This window comes from Agelaius tricolor, unplaced genomic scaffold (assembly GCF_023055355.1).
Source record: "Agelaius tricolor isolate 1412-34295 unplaced genomic scaffold, bAgeTri1.0.p SCAF_8, whole genome shotgun sequence".
Lineage (NCBI taxonomy): Eukaryota > Metazoa > Chordata > Aves > Passeriformes > Icteridae > Agelaius > Agelaius tricolor.
Window position 1 is genome coordinate 15443927 of NW_027269268.1, and position 14138 is coordinate 15458064.

Genomic DNA, 14138 nt, shown 5'->3' on the forward strand with positions numbered 1-14138 from the left:
ATTTCACTCTGATGACTAGGCAAGATTTGTTCTCAGGGAGCACCATCTCCAGCTAAAAGGAAACACCTTGAAAATTTTGTATAAAATGTGGAGGAGAGCATAAGTCATCATATACCAAATATGAAGAGCCCTGAATGATCACATGCTGCAGCAGAATGTAGCTCTGATTATAATTTACTTGAAAACCAAAATAATTCTGCACCATTCCAACCAGATGTTTCTGTGTAAGTTTGACAGGAACATCAGGGATTCAAACTGCAACCAAAGCCACTGTCAACTGTTTTTCAGATCTCACCTCCATTGCCATCTGAGGTTCAACAAGGCCAAGTGCTCAGAGGTGACCTCTCTCTCCAACCACCTGGAAGGAGGCTGTAGCCTGGTGAGGCTTGGTGTCTTCTCCCAAGTAACAGGATAAGAGCAAATGACCTCAAGTTACACCAGTGGAAGTGAACACTGGGTATTAGGAAAAGTTTCTTCACTGAAAGGGTGGTCAGGCACTGAAACAGGCTGCCCAGGGACATGGGAGCACTGTCCCTGGAAGTATTTAAAAGACATGGTACTCAGGGACATGGTCTAGTGATGGACTTGGCAGGGCTGGGTTAGTGGTTGAACTGGATGGTCCTAAAGGTCTTTTCCAAACTTAATGATTCTATGACTCTATCCTTTGAAAACTATTTTACTTTCAAACTCCCTTTGAATGTTTCAACAAGTCCAAAGAAACAGTGAAACATTTCAGTTCATTACTTGAAGCCACTCAAGATAACTCACATATTTATTCACAAATATTTACAAGTCAAACTCATGCAATTATCTGCATTTTCAAAACCACATGGAATGCTAGAAAACTGATTCTAAAATTATTTAAAAACAAAGAAATCAAAACTGATTTGCATTACTTAATATTTATTGATACAAAAGAAAATTCATAACAAACTATGTATTTACCATTTACACGGAAGAAAGATCTTTAAGATCAATGAAACAACATGCCCCTAAAACTGGGGTGTCCGATGAAAATGTTCAATGTTCTTTAGAACTCCTCTGCATTAGATGATCTTCAATTTGCAGGTAAAGTTATGGGGAAGAGGTGTCCATCAACATATTTCTTGCTCTTCCTCTAAATTATAAAAAAACCCAGAAATTAGTTCAAATTAATACAGTTAACCTACCTGCGCCATAATATTGGGGAGTTACAAGACAGTAAAGTGGAACAACTGCAAATTGTACTCACAGCAGCAAGGACATCACAACATTCACCTACTCCAGTGGCAAATCAATAAAAACATTAGTATTATTTCAATTATGCTCAAAAGAGCACATTAGCCTAATTTAATTTCACTAATAGTAGTCTCTGACAAATGTGTTCATCCGTGCAAAACCTGGAGCTGTCAAAGCCACACCTGGTTGTGGCACTGACACTTGCTCTCCAGGAATTCACCTAAGCTATTTCAAATACAAATTATATCTTGTGAAGGAACAAGAGGCCTCAGTAGTTAATGTGCATGTAAGTTTCTTGTTATTTTTATAAAGATCTTGTGTGCATTTGAATTCCCTTTAACTTGGGTTCACACAAATGGTTCACAATCTCTGGTCCGCAGTTCCAAAGGTCACAAAAAGCCGCTGACAGTAGGGAAAATAACTATGAACTAAAATGCTTGCTGAGAGAATAGTAACTGATGCAATTCCCCACATCAAGTGACAGCTGAGTACTGCTACTCCACATGTAGAGTTAGATGGCAAAAGCAGACACTTGATAGCCTGGACTATGCAAGATGCCAAATTTTCAACTGGTTTAAAGCCCATGCACAGAATAAAGAATGCTGTTAAGACCTGCAGGTGAAAATAATAAGCCACTATCCAAATACAGTAAAATGTTTTGGGGTATATGTGCAGAAAAGTGCTAGCTAATTCACCCAACCTGAGCAGTAGGCTTCTCATCAAACCAAGGTATGTGTCTGCCCTAGAGGGACTCCTTAGAGCAAAGACAGAAAGGCGAGGTTAAAGCTGACACTTGTGACTCTACTTAACATGCCTGTTTTGTCGTTTAGTATGGAGAAAGGGATGGCAGTGGTTTGCCTTTTGGCAGTGGCTGAGGCTCAGGCACACCCCACACTCTGGTGGCAATACTGGTGTGACATGAAAGACTGGTCTCCACTTGAGGGGTACAGAAATAAGGGTCTTCCCAACAAAAGTGTGAGCTAAACTTATAGAAGAGCAGCTTCCACAGCACAGGTTCCAACTTCCCAACAAAAGCGTGAACTAAACTTATACAAGAGCAGGTTGCAACTTCACAGGATGTCTGAGGGCAGAGGGGACCTCTGGAAGTCATTTGATCCAACACTTCTGCTCAAGCATGACCACCAAGAGCTGGCTGTCCTGGATTCAGATAAGCACTTGCCACTCACACAAGCCTGTGTTTCCCGATCTCTTCTGTACCTCTTGACCTCTCTGCAGTAACCATAGCAAGAAGAATGAGGATGCCAAGTGTGCACACCAACACTGATGTGCTTTGCAAACACACACTCCCACCCACGGCACTAAGAATGGCAAAACAGAGATGATGGGATCTGAACTCTGTGGACAGAACTGTTCCACATGGAAGGCTCTGTCACATGTGCTTGGCCAGGTCTCAGCTCCATCTCCAAGAGAAATGTATGAAGCTGATCCTGAGGGGCCACCCGACACATCTCTTTCAGTCTAGGCTCCTTAGATGCTGCAGAAACACTAAAAACCTGGAAGATTACTTTCTCCTGGAATTTACCAGAAAATCCAAGCAGCAAGTGGGTGTGAGAGGGCACATGAGAGATCCACACCCACACATGCAGCAGTGGGCACACCTCTGTGCCAAAACCAGCTGGTGCCAGGCGGCATTCCCACTGGCAAGAGGAATGAAGATGTAAGAGCAGGTGAATGCCTGGACTAGCCTGCCAACACAAAATCAGGGTATGGCATGGTGCCTAACTGATGGCAGACATACATCAAGATTGTGCCAAGGCAAAGGAAGTCACCAGCACGCTGAATTAGTGCTCTAAGAGGAGCAAACAGCACAATACTACGGTGCTCCAGGGTAAGTCTGGCCACGGGGAACGGTGCTAGGATGGATTCGTACAGCACTGCAGAGCCAGCCTCAGCAGATGGATGAGGTTCAAGGGCAACCAAGTGGGCCTGAAGCAGTCTCAGTTCTGCTTCTGCAGCCAGGAAAACAGCAGATGATGACAATACAAACACCTTGCCAGTGACATCCTAAGCCAACCTTCTTGGGATTAAAACTACACAAAAGTCCTTCAAAGAACAGAGGCCAAAGAAAGCTTTGCATCACCTCTCTGAGGGTGAAATTGGAAGCTATGCCAGGCCCTGTACAAAACTTGCAGGAGAACCTTCAGGCACAAAACCACCTCTGAAATAATTCAAACACCTGGAACTGAGCTAAAAAATTATTCAATCTTTGCAAGTGGCAAAAAGACAGCAAAGAAAGCTTTGGTAAGGAAAATGCATCCAAATAGGGCAGAAAATTAGTTTAGGCAGCAAGACAAAAAATGAAGGAGCAGATTGAAACTTGATGAAACAGCTGAGCTGAAACAGCAGCAGGTGAATGCCTCATCCTGCAGCCTGTTCCAAGAGAAGGAAGAAAAAAAAAGGAGACAAAAGTGAACTTGGGGCAGATACTTCAAGAAGACAACTGCCAACTTGCTTATAAAGACACAGAACATCACAGTGGCATAGTGTTAACATGGAATTTAATGAAAAAAAGGAAATTATTATCAACATTTCAATATATACTTGAGGTGACCTCTCCACTGTAATTTCTGTAATAATTCAAGTTCCAGATATGAGGTGGGAAAAAAAGGGAACACTTATGCAAATCTGTAGCCCATGCTAAATCAAATAAATTAAGAGAGGTTTTGTATTTCATTAGCATCACAGTTCAATGGAAACAAGCAAGAAGGAATGCAGGAAATCTGGGGCTTGCACCTCATCTAAATGCCTCAGCATCTCATCAGAGATTAGCTCTGCTAACTTAAAAAGTTCTTCAGAAGAAAATTTTAAATATTTTCAGTTAAAACAATACCAGTGTTGTAGGTTCCTCCTCTTTTTTTTCTAGCAAAATCCACAAATGCATCATGCAGCATGAGTGCAGGACTGTGGGCTGACCCTGGCTGGATGCCAGGTGCCCATCAAAGCTGCTCTATCACTCTCCTCACTCAGCTGGACAGGAGAGAGGAAATACAGGGAAAGGCTCCTGGGTTGAGATGAGGACAGGGAGAGATCACTCACCCATGACTGTCACAGGCTGCAGGGGAATCTCAGCTCCAGTGCCTGAATCTCATCCCGGCTCCTTCTGCACTGACCTGGGTGTGGGCAGGGCTGTTCCTCTCACATATCCTCACTCCTCTCTTCTCTGGCAATAATTACTTCTGCACAGTAACATTTTTTCATTCTTAAACGTTACCATGGAGTAGTTACCACCAGCTCTGGTGGCTCAGCCTTGGCCAGTGGCAGGTTGGCACTGGAGCAGTCTGGCATTGGCTCTGTCAGACACAGGGAAGCTGCTACTGGCTTCCCACAGAAGCCATCCCAGTAACCACCTCCCACCTCTATCAAAACCCAGCCATACAAACCCAATACAAGGTCATCAGCAGCAGCAGCCATTTCATGACAAGGTAATGATTCTGTGATTTTCAGTGGGGTGAGCAACTGAACAAAATGAAGCTATTCTAAATTCTGATAGTTCACTCAGTGTAATTTGTCTGAAAGGTTAAACAGGATGCTAACATGGACTTGGTATGCCACAAAATGAAGAGGGAAATAAAGCAAACATTTAGTTTGTCTTTAAAACACAGTGGGGCTTTTTCACTATCTAAAATACTGTTCAAGTCTGGGAGCTGAGTTCTAATTTATAGCTGTAGCAACCTCTCTGCTTTACCTGTGAATTACCTTAAAAGTGTGTAGTAGAGCTTAGCTGCTCATCAGGCAAATGTCTGCTTCTACTAAGAAAATCAGCCATAATAAAAGGCAGACAGCATTTGCTAGATGCAAAAAGGCCTCTGCAATTATCACTTAATTGTCCTTCATGGGCCAGTACTGGGAGTCTCATACTTTCCCCTTAAGGTTGCTCCCTTCTTCAGCACTTTTCTTAACTGTCTACTTAATTAGTCTTCCTTCCTGGGCTTAATTGTGAATTTGTTTTGATTAATTAGCCTCAGAGCTCACTTGACACTAACTGAAATATAGGAGAAGTGCTCAGTTTCTTCAGTGAATAGGCTACTACATCCTAGGGGAGCCCCCTCTTTGTCAGCAATAAAATTTCAAGTCCAGATAGTGTTTGAAAAAAACTTTTTTGTAATTAACTTTCAATTCTTGTAATTACCCCCACTGTACTACAACACAAAAGTGTTGCTAACATAAAGAAAGGGTAAAATTCATTCAATTCAGGCCTCTTCTTAGGTGGATTATACATCACACTCATTAGCTGAACCCTGTAGTTTTAGATGAGATAACATCATGTTCTCAAATGCAGGTGATCTGATCACTACTAGAATCCCAAACCAGGACCATGGGTTACCAGCAGAGACAGCTGTGTCCTTGTGGCCCCAACACCAGAAAACCTTTCCCTTATCAGTATTTTCAAAGTTATTGAGCTTCACTGAAAATACCTTGCATAACCTAGAACAGTAAGTCTGTAACACCTCTGAGCACTAACATAGAGCTCTTCATGACGTTCACACCTCTCCTATCACTCCCTTCCCCTCCCTCTTTACAGCACAGTTGAGTCCAGAAGACACCCTCACAACGTTACCATGCATCTGCCATCTTGGTCAATTCTCATTTCAGATAGATACTGAAAACACAGGAAAAGGCATCTTTAAACACCATCACAGTGAAAAAATTTAATAAGCCAAATGAAACAATGTGTGTTAACAGCTATCATACCCATTTAATAAACTTATTCTAGATATTAATATTTATTTCTGTGAACATTTTTAGACTTGCATCTCACAATCGAGCTGACAAAGTAAACACTTTGTTTCTTCCAGCTCCTTGTTTCAATCACTGTTGCTCTTGTGCTCCAAACAGGACTGCAGGAGTGCAAAGTACCTGTGGTTTTACAACCATTTGTGTTGTACCTTTACTGGGGCACAGAAGCTCAAATGAAGCAGATCAGAACAGGAGCTTTATGAGTGGGCTTAAAAACACTAAGCAGCTCTGCAGACAAACCTTTTAACATATTTGTTTCCTAATGATCTGCAGCCCACTGTTCTGACTGATAATCAACCATGTTTTCATCTTAGAACTGGACCATAGGACTCACTTTGGTTGTCAAATCCTAACTGAAGCTCATCCATGCAACCCAAAAGGTTTGCCTTTGAGATCTCTTCTGATTGTATTTGTGAAGTGACAGGATTCTGCCAAGGAAATGTACCAGCTTGGAAGAACTAAGATATTCAGTTACAACAGCTGTCAATAGCATTAAAGAGGCATGGCCCATGCTCTTCAGTTAGATGTATCACCTGCAATCAATCACCACTTAAAGTAAATCCTGTATTACAAAAGACATCATGCAGAGTCTATACAGCAGTAGAAATATAAGAAATATTCCTTCATGCTGAAATGCCTTTTCAACTGTTATGAAATGAGGAAATAGCTCTTTAGGTTTATTGCATTCCCCAAATGTTAATTTAAAATCATCTGCAGATAACCAATTTAGTTGTGCACTTGCAAAATAGAAGATGCTGTACATGTGCCTCAACAGTCTGTTTTATTGGTCCTGTTTATTTTGTCTGTAATTACTCAGCTCACAATCTCCTATTTTAGATTTACAGAGCTGTACAAATATGGATGTGCATACACATCTGACTGTTCTGCAATCACTCTTCTGTTAATTTAAGCTTCAAAAAGCTTTGTTTAAAAAACAGGAACAGCTTTCCAACCAAATAAAACAACAAAAAGATAGATTTGCAAAAGAACCTACTAACCTGTAATTTTTTTGAAGGGAGCCACAGCCTTCAAAGCTGTGGCTTTTTATTGTGGCATGACTTCTCAGTTAAGCCTCTTAAAAGAAGCCCCTGGATGTTACCATAGTACCTGCTATAGAATACATGAACCTATTAACATAAAGGTGAAATAAGTGACTTGGCTTTTGTTTCCAGCTCTCTCAATTACTGCTGATAGAAAGCAATGACTTCAAATACCAAAAAACAGGGATACCCACTAAGATATCAGCATGTATCCTCCAGGAACAGTAAGTGTATCTCACATTTTGTCTTCTTCAAGACAAAGATCCCAACTTCACTCCACAACAGGTAACACTGGTTAACCAACTTCAGTCTAGCTCCACAAACACCTGGCTAAACCACAGTAGCCAGTGGAAGTGAAATTACTCAGCAGAGCAGAAAACAGGCTGCCAAAAAGAATCACATGTTTGCAGGAAGAACACTAACTTGTCACATTTCAGAAAAGGCTTATTTCTTTGCAATATCCTATTTGGCCTGCTGTACACAAAAATGTAGGAAGCAGGAACCAAAACAAGACCAGGCAGAGGTGAAACATCAGCTGCGGCTTCTGACTAGCAACTGATTATTGATTGACACACTGCAGAACTCAGCAGCCATAGGAGTCCTGGCACTCAGAAGATTCTCCTGCACCTCCTCACACTATATTTAGGCTAATGACACAGCAGCAAATTTCTAACAAGTGCCAAGTTGAAGAAAAAAATTTGAAATGCAATCCAGACCAACAGTGAACAATCCAGGTCCTGCTGTGTACTAATGTTTTAAAGAACAATTTTGTGCAAGTGGCTGCAACAAGTACAACATCCATGTAACTGAATGAACTTAGCAACCTTCAGTAGTTAAGTCCTACTGTGAATGGCAACTGATTTACATCTCCTTGCAAGAGAATTCAACTAAATTTATCTCCACCTCTAACATACTGATCTTCCTGCCTTTCAAAAACCAGACCCTAATGAGTGCAGAGGCCAGCAAAGGACTAAGAGCTGTGCTTGAAGCCCCATCTACTGACAAATAAGAGAACTGTTGCTAAACCAGAGCAGTATTCCACAGAACATACTTTAACAAACCTGATATTGCTTCTTAAAAAAAGCAAATCACAAACATATTCAGACGTAGTCCAGCTGCAAAATGTTCTCTGCAAACTACACAGGACATGCCTTTCAAGAAACCAACCAGTCAGAGAGCAACAAAGCCATCCAGCCTAAAAAGTGACATACTTTACCAAATCTGCTCTGTTCTCCTTGACACTCTCGGCCATAGAATAAGAAAAACACAAACAGGCATGCCGACCTGAAACCTGCATTTGAACATCTGCACTTTCCAGCCTGTGTCAGGAAAAGGTCTGCACACATTAAATCTGCCTTAGAAAGCATCCTGAAGAACTATTTCTCTTGACTCAAAAGAAAACCTCCTCACAATCTTGCTGCCAAGTTGCAGGGGGCAAAGACACATCTGTGCCTGACATGACCTTGTCATCACTTCTCATCCCAGCTCACCAAATGAAAACACATCCCTGGCAAGCGACAGCCCTGTAAGTCCATACACATAAGTTACCTACACTAACCCCTTAAGTATCCATCCTTCTGCTACCCAATCTGCAGACAGGTAACACAGAAAAGGGCATTTTTGTTCAGAACTCCCTGGCTATTAACACAACTGAAAAGTTTTCTTGTTCTCATTTTTAACTGGAACCAATTTGCTGCTGGGATCAGAGACCATCACATCCATGGCCTGACTGCTGGGAGACCTGTTTGGGTTAGAAGCAGAGTCTTAGGTTTAATCCTAGCCCTGTACTTTTTCCAAGTGGCAAAGTTCCAGATCTCTGTAGGCCTGAGGAGCTGAAAGACTTAAAAACTAAATGTTTTAGTGGGTGGGATCCCCTCAAGCAGTGAGACAGCATGTGTGCCCATCTGGTAGCTGGTATGGCTCCAGCACAAGATTTGAATCTTGCTGACCTTGAAGAGACCAACCCAAGCCCAAAATTTAGAAAAGCTGCCAACATCAAATTTATACCTAGTGACTAAATGACTTTTTAACTCTTAAACTGCTTACAAAATTTGAGGCTGGGAAAAAAAAGACTTTCTGTGTAGTCTGAACTCTGAGAGTAAATAGTTTGTTTCAAGACAGAACTAAATAGCAATATGCATGCTCCTGTTTAATCTTCTCAGAGCTACATGTGACTTAGCAGTGAATGAAAAGATAGCACACAACTTCTACCAAGTATTTCCACTGTCAGTCTACATATGCACTAACCATAGGAATTACTGCTTGAAAGAGTTAGCTTGAAAGTATTAGCTCAAATTCCCCAATCCAAAGGATCTTTCACAGAGGCATGGTAATCTTGGTGTCCAAGACCTTTCACAGACACAGGAAATTAGCTGAGAGCTGAAAGCCAATTCCTCTTTCCTACTTTAATGTATACTCTAGATTTAGCATAAAGATCATGGCCAAGACTGGTTACAAGGTTAGTGCTCAATCCTCAAGTCCTTAAGAGTTCACGATTCCAATTCAATTTTCCTTATCTCCTTCTCTTCAAGGATAGCAATGACCAGAGATAGAAAGCAGCATATGAGAAGAGCTGTAGTTTATCCTTATCTTCAGCCAGAAGGAACCTTGAAGAGCTTGGGAGACAAATGCTATGTATACCATCTGCTGTCTAGACTTGGCTTCTGGAGTATACAGTATAATTACAGCTTTCCCAAAGGTCCTCATTATTATCCAGGAACACAGCAAGCAAATCAAAAGGAGATATTAAAGTAATACATTTGGCAATGACCTATCACTGTTACACAAAATAAAGCTATCAACAATGTTCAGAGCTAATCAAGCCATAGCTTCCACGCAAAAGACACAACTGATAAGCTCCTTCTTAAGAGCTCCTATTTTCCTATTCAGATTGGAGGCACTAATCATCCAGCTGCCAGACAAGGAAGGGTTGCCTGTCGTTAACATATGAGAAGGCAGCTGGACCCCAGCACAGCAGCCTTGCAGCAGCCCATCTCCTAGACAACAATTACTGAAATACAAACAGCAGGTTTGTCATTTAAACAGAGATTATTCTAAGCAGGTTGTACCAGGCAGTCGTTAAGACTATCTATCAGATGTTAGCTGAGGATGCCAACGTTTTTTCAAGTGCTAAGCATCTTTAGGGAGATTAAGCATATTGATACAATTTGGAACAACAAATACACCCACACATTTCCTACTTTTATCTTTTTGTCACTGGATGGCACAAGAACAGTAACTGATGCAGAGCAAGGCCCTTCGGTATGTCATTTCACTTTGACAGCAAACTACCAACATTCTTCGGGTTTTTTTCCCTCAACTCTTCTTATCTTGATTTCAGCTGCTCTCTATTCATTTGTAATGTTAGGGTGGGCCCGCTCAAACATTTTTGTACGTAAAAAATACTTCAGAACATACAAAAATTTGACAAGTGTTTAAGCAAACTTCTTTGCAGAAAGTTCTTCACCTGTCTTTGAGTTGTGTGAAGAGAAGAACACTTTCTTCATTCAGAAGATTTCGTATGTTATATCCATTTCCTACAAAGAAAAACAGAGTAAGTTTTCCTTAGGATCCACTGGCAATTTTTTAAGTCCTCTCCTGTCAGCGAAGTGTAATTCCATTTAATATATTTTAACAGAAGGAATATTAGCTCTAAATCTAGGATGCCACTCTTACTGGCAGGTCAGTGCATTTCAAAGAGACGACAAGGAATACACCTAATGTCATTTACTTTCATCTGCGCTTAGAAGATTTTTACTGAGAAGAATGTAACAGGCATGAGTTCTCAGCTCTCAAAACCCACAATAAAACTTTAAGGTGACTGAATTTACTTCAATTTTTTCCTATAGAAACTATCAAGAAAAACTGCACATGGAAACTTATCTGCAGATCTTCACTTGAGTTTTGCACACTAACATGACCACAAAACAGAATTATCTAACAGGCCCTGAACACTGGGAATGAACAACATCCTTACATTCATATACAGCCACACAGTGAATTACAGGGATCACCTGCCACAAACACTGCATTGCCCATCCAGCCATACTGAGAGCAGCCATCAGGAAGCAGGGAAGAATGAAGTATATATAGATCCTTATGGTCATACAAAACTTCCAGCATTTTATATAATCTGCTTTCCCAAAAACCAAATGACAAAATTGTCTCTGCAGACCCACTAAACTTTTAAGATTGTAACACCAAAAAACAGCTTCAAAGCATCAAGCATTAACTAAGTTACGACTGTTCAGCCAGGACACTGTGCTGAAAAGTTAACAGGGAAAAAACGGGCTAATTCCTCACTTTCTAAAGATAAGCCTCTTCACAAGAAAGCTGTACAAAAGCTCTCTACAGCTTCATGTACAGCCTGCTTTAACACTACTTCGACTCTCCAGACTAGTGTCTTAACCCACTGATGAACAGCCTCCCATATGGAATTCATGCCACTTTTATATCAGAAGGACAAAATCAGGTCTTTAAATTCTCAAGAAAACATCTGAAGTTACAACCTAGTCAACAAGATAGCTGAACCTTCTATATATGAGCACAAAGCACAAAATATGGTCAACTGATCCAAATGGATTTTCATAATTTTACAGAGGAAAAAAGCAGCAAGCATATGGTAACAGAAACAATTATATTAATTACTAGTAACATTAAGCTGTCTGTGATGTTTCCTCAACACTACAGCTAGTGATAGAACCAAAAAACCAAGAGAAATTTACTCTTAGAACTTGGTAGTGTCATCAAAACTTTGAGGCCAACTCACATAAACAAGAGGTATGTGTATCCCCGCATTCAACCATTAGATCTTCAACCCATGTCCAGTGTTGTATCACATTCCATTCTTCCTCACCCCATACTGTCCCATTGTCTATTCAGTCATTCTGTTTGGATTTGATTCCTAGCATGCTGATTTAGGCTCCTGCACCTTCCAACACACACACGCACACTCACCTGCTGGAACATAGAAGCAGTCCCCTGCAGTCAGGTAATACGATGTGTTATGTAATGTCACAATAACTTTGCCATGGATAATATGGAAAGCCTTAATGGAAGCCAAAGGGTTCTAAGGTTAGCACCATTTAAGGAAGATATCCAAGAAAACACTTGCACACACATAACAAAGATAAAAACCCAAATCAGCCAGCAGAGCTGCAATCTCTTTTCCCCATAATGATGAAAAATAAGATGTTCAAAAGGGGGATGGGGTCCAGTTTTATTTTTCTGATATTTTTATCTTGTCTGCAAGACTTACAAAGTAGGAGCAGATGGACATACAGATTTAATACAAAGCAAAGCAGGGCAATATGCATGCAAAGAACCTTCAGTAAGCAATTCATTAATGTTCATTTGTTTTGGGGGGCGGGGCAGACCTCTCAACTTCATATATTATTTCCAACCACTCCAACAGATCTTCTGTTTACAGAGTCCATTTCATAAAAACTTTTAAAAAGCACACTTACTATTGTATCCATGTCGACAAACTGGTGCCCCTTTTCTTTATATGGTTTCAGAATCAATCTACCAGTTGCAAAAAGAGACGTATTCAAATTTTTGTGTATTTCTACTGCTTCATCTTTGAAGAAGTACGTTTGACTGTCTGCAGTGTTTATACAATCTACAAAAAATGTCAAGGAGATTAGCATTAATGCTACCACACAATTAGTCTTGTTACAAGCTCAGTGCAATAGATATTGTTTCAGTGCAACACCTCCAAAAGCCAGACTCAACATTTAGCTGAAAAATTATGACACTTCTTATGTCTCCCTCAGAACTTTCTCCAGAAGAGAAATGAGTATTTCAGATCCTCACCTTTTTATGCACAATGTGGCATGAACATTTTTTTTTCTCATAAGTCTACATAATTCAGGAAGTCCCTTGGTCCCAGCCATCAACTCACCTAGATGCACTTCATTATTTGTTACTGGGTCCAGTACAATGACTGGCTTCGATGCATCAGCTAAGCTGTGGTCCAAACTTGCAGGTATCTCTCCTCTATCTGAGGATACTAAGAAACCAAAACAAGACCAAAAAAGTAATCAATATAGATTTCAAGAAGTTAATAATTTAACCACAACTTTTCCACAATTCCAATGTCACACATTAAGTAACGAAATTTTCTTTAATAACTGACTAAACAGAAGGAACACTCTTCCTTCAAATAAAGAAAACCATCCATAACAATTCTTTGAAAATATCTTTTTCATTGAAATAATTTCTGTGTGTTATAGATGAAACTCTCTAAATCCTAAGGAATTTCCTGGGGAAATTCCAACTATTTATCCTATGCTATTAACAATAGTATTTATTCAAAACTAAACTGTATGTTTTGAGAGATGTGTTTTTCTAGCAACAGATGCTGAGAGAATATGAAATACATGATGAAGAGTGAAGAACAGGTGGTTTTGCTCAACGTATTGTTGATAGGCATCAGGGGACTTAAGAGAGAAAGCATTCAAAGATAAGCACATGTCCAATTTTCCTTTTCTCAAGAAATAACACTAAGGAATCTCACTCTAAGTTGTAAATCTGAGAACTATTGCTATAATAAAAAGGACTTTTCCAGAGAAAGAAATATCCTAAGAATTGATGACAACACTATGCTTCTCAAACAGAAAAGAGATGCTTTAGAATGTTCACGGCAGAATAAATATCCCAAAGCTCTCTTGCAGAATTCTCTTAAGCAGACAATTTTAGCTCTACAGTGCACAGGAAATTTCTTTAAACACAGACAGAAGAAGCATGCTAAAGGCAAGCTATAGCACTTTGTAGGCACTCATGGCAGCTTAAATACTCTTACAGTAAGACTATCAGGGGGAGGAAGAAAGTTACTATGTTTGAACAGCTTTGTTCCAACATAACCATTTCTCTATAAAAAGAAGCAGCAACAGGTACAACGCTATAGCTATAAAAACAGAATTTTATTGTATCAATAACATTTAAGAATTTGTGCTAGAAATTCTACTTGGCTGACAGGCCTTACATGCATCACTAAGACCCAAGGATGTAAGTGAAAGACTATCTCTGAGGATGAATGTCTGCCACAGAGGAAATCAATCACTTCTGGAAGACAGTTCAAAGGCACTTCAAGCAGCCAATAGTTCTTGTAAGATACAATAT

The 14138-nt window shown here is 40.2% G+C and overlaps 1 protein-coding gene across 1 annotated transcript in view; it reads right to left on the reverse strand.

The window, feature by feature from the left end:
• Positions 1 to 886: 886 nt before the first annotated feature.
• CENPC (centromere protein C) overlaps positions 887 to 14138 on the reverse strand; it is a 28108-nt gene continuing 14856 nt past the window's right edge. Inside the window, exons 15-19 of the mRNA XM_071431711.1 lie at positions 12919 to 13026; positions 12482 to 12636; positions 11973 to 12063; positions 10483 to 10552; positions 887 to 1117 (exon numbers count right to left, since the gene is read on the reverse strand). Of these exons, the coding sequence (XP_071287812.1) occupies positions 1075 to 1117; positions 10483 to 10552; positions 11973 to 12063; positions 12482 to 12636; positions 12919 to 13026 (467 nt within the window). The 3' untranslated portion in view covers positions 887 to 1074. The remainder of the gene's footprint in view (positions 1118 to 10482; positions 10553 to 11972; positions 12064 to 12481; positions 12637 to 12918; positions 13027 to 14138) is intronic.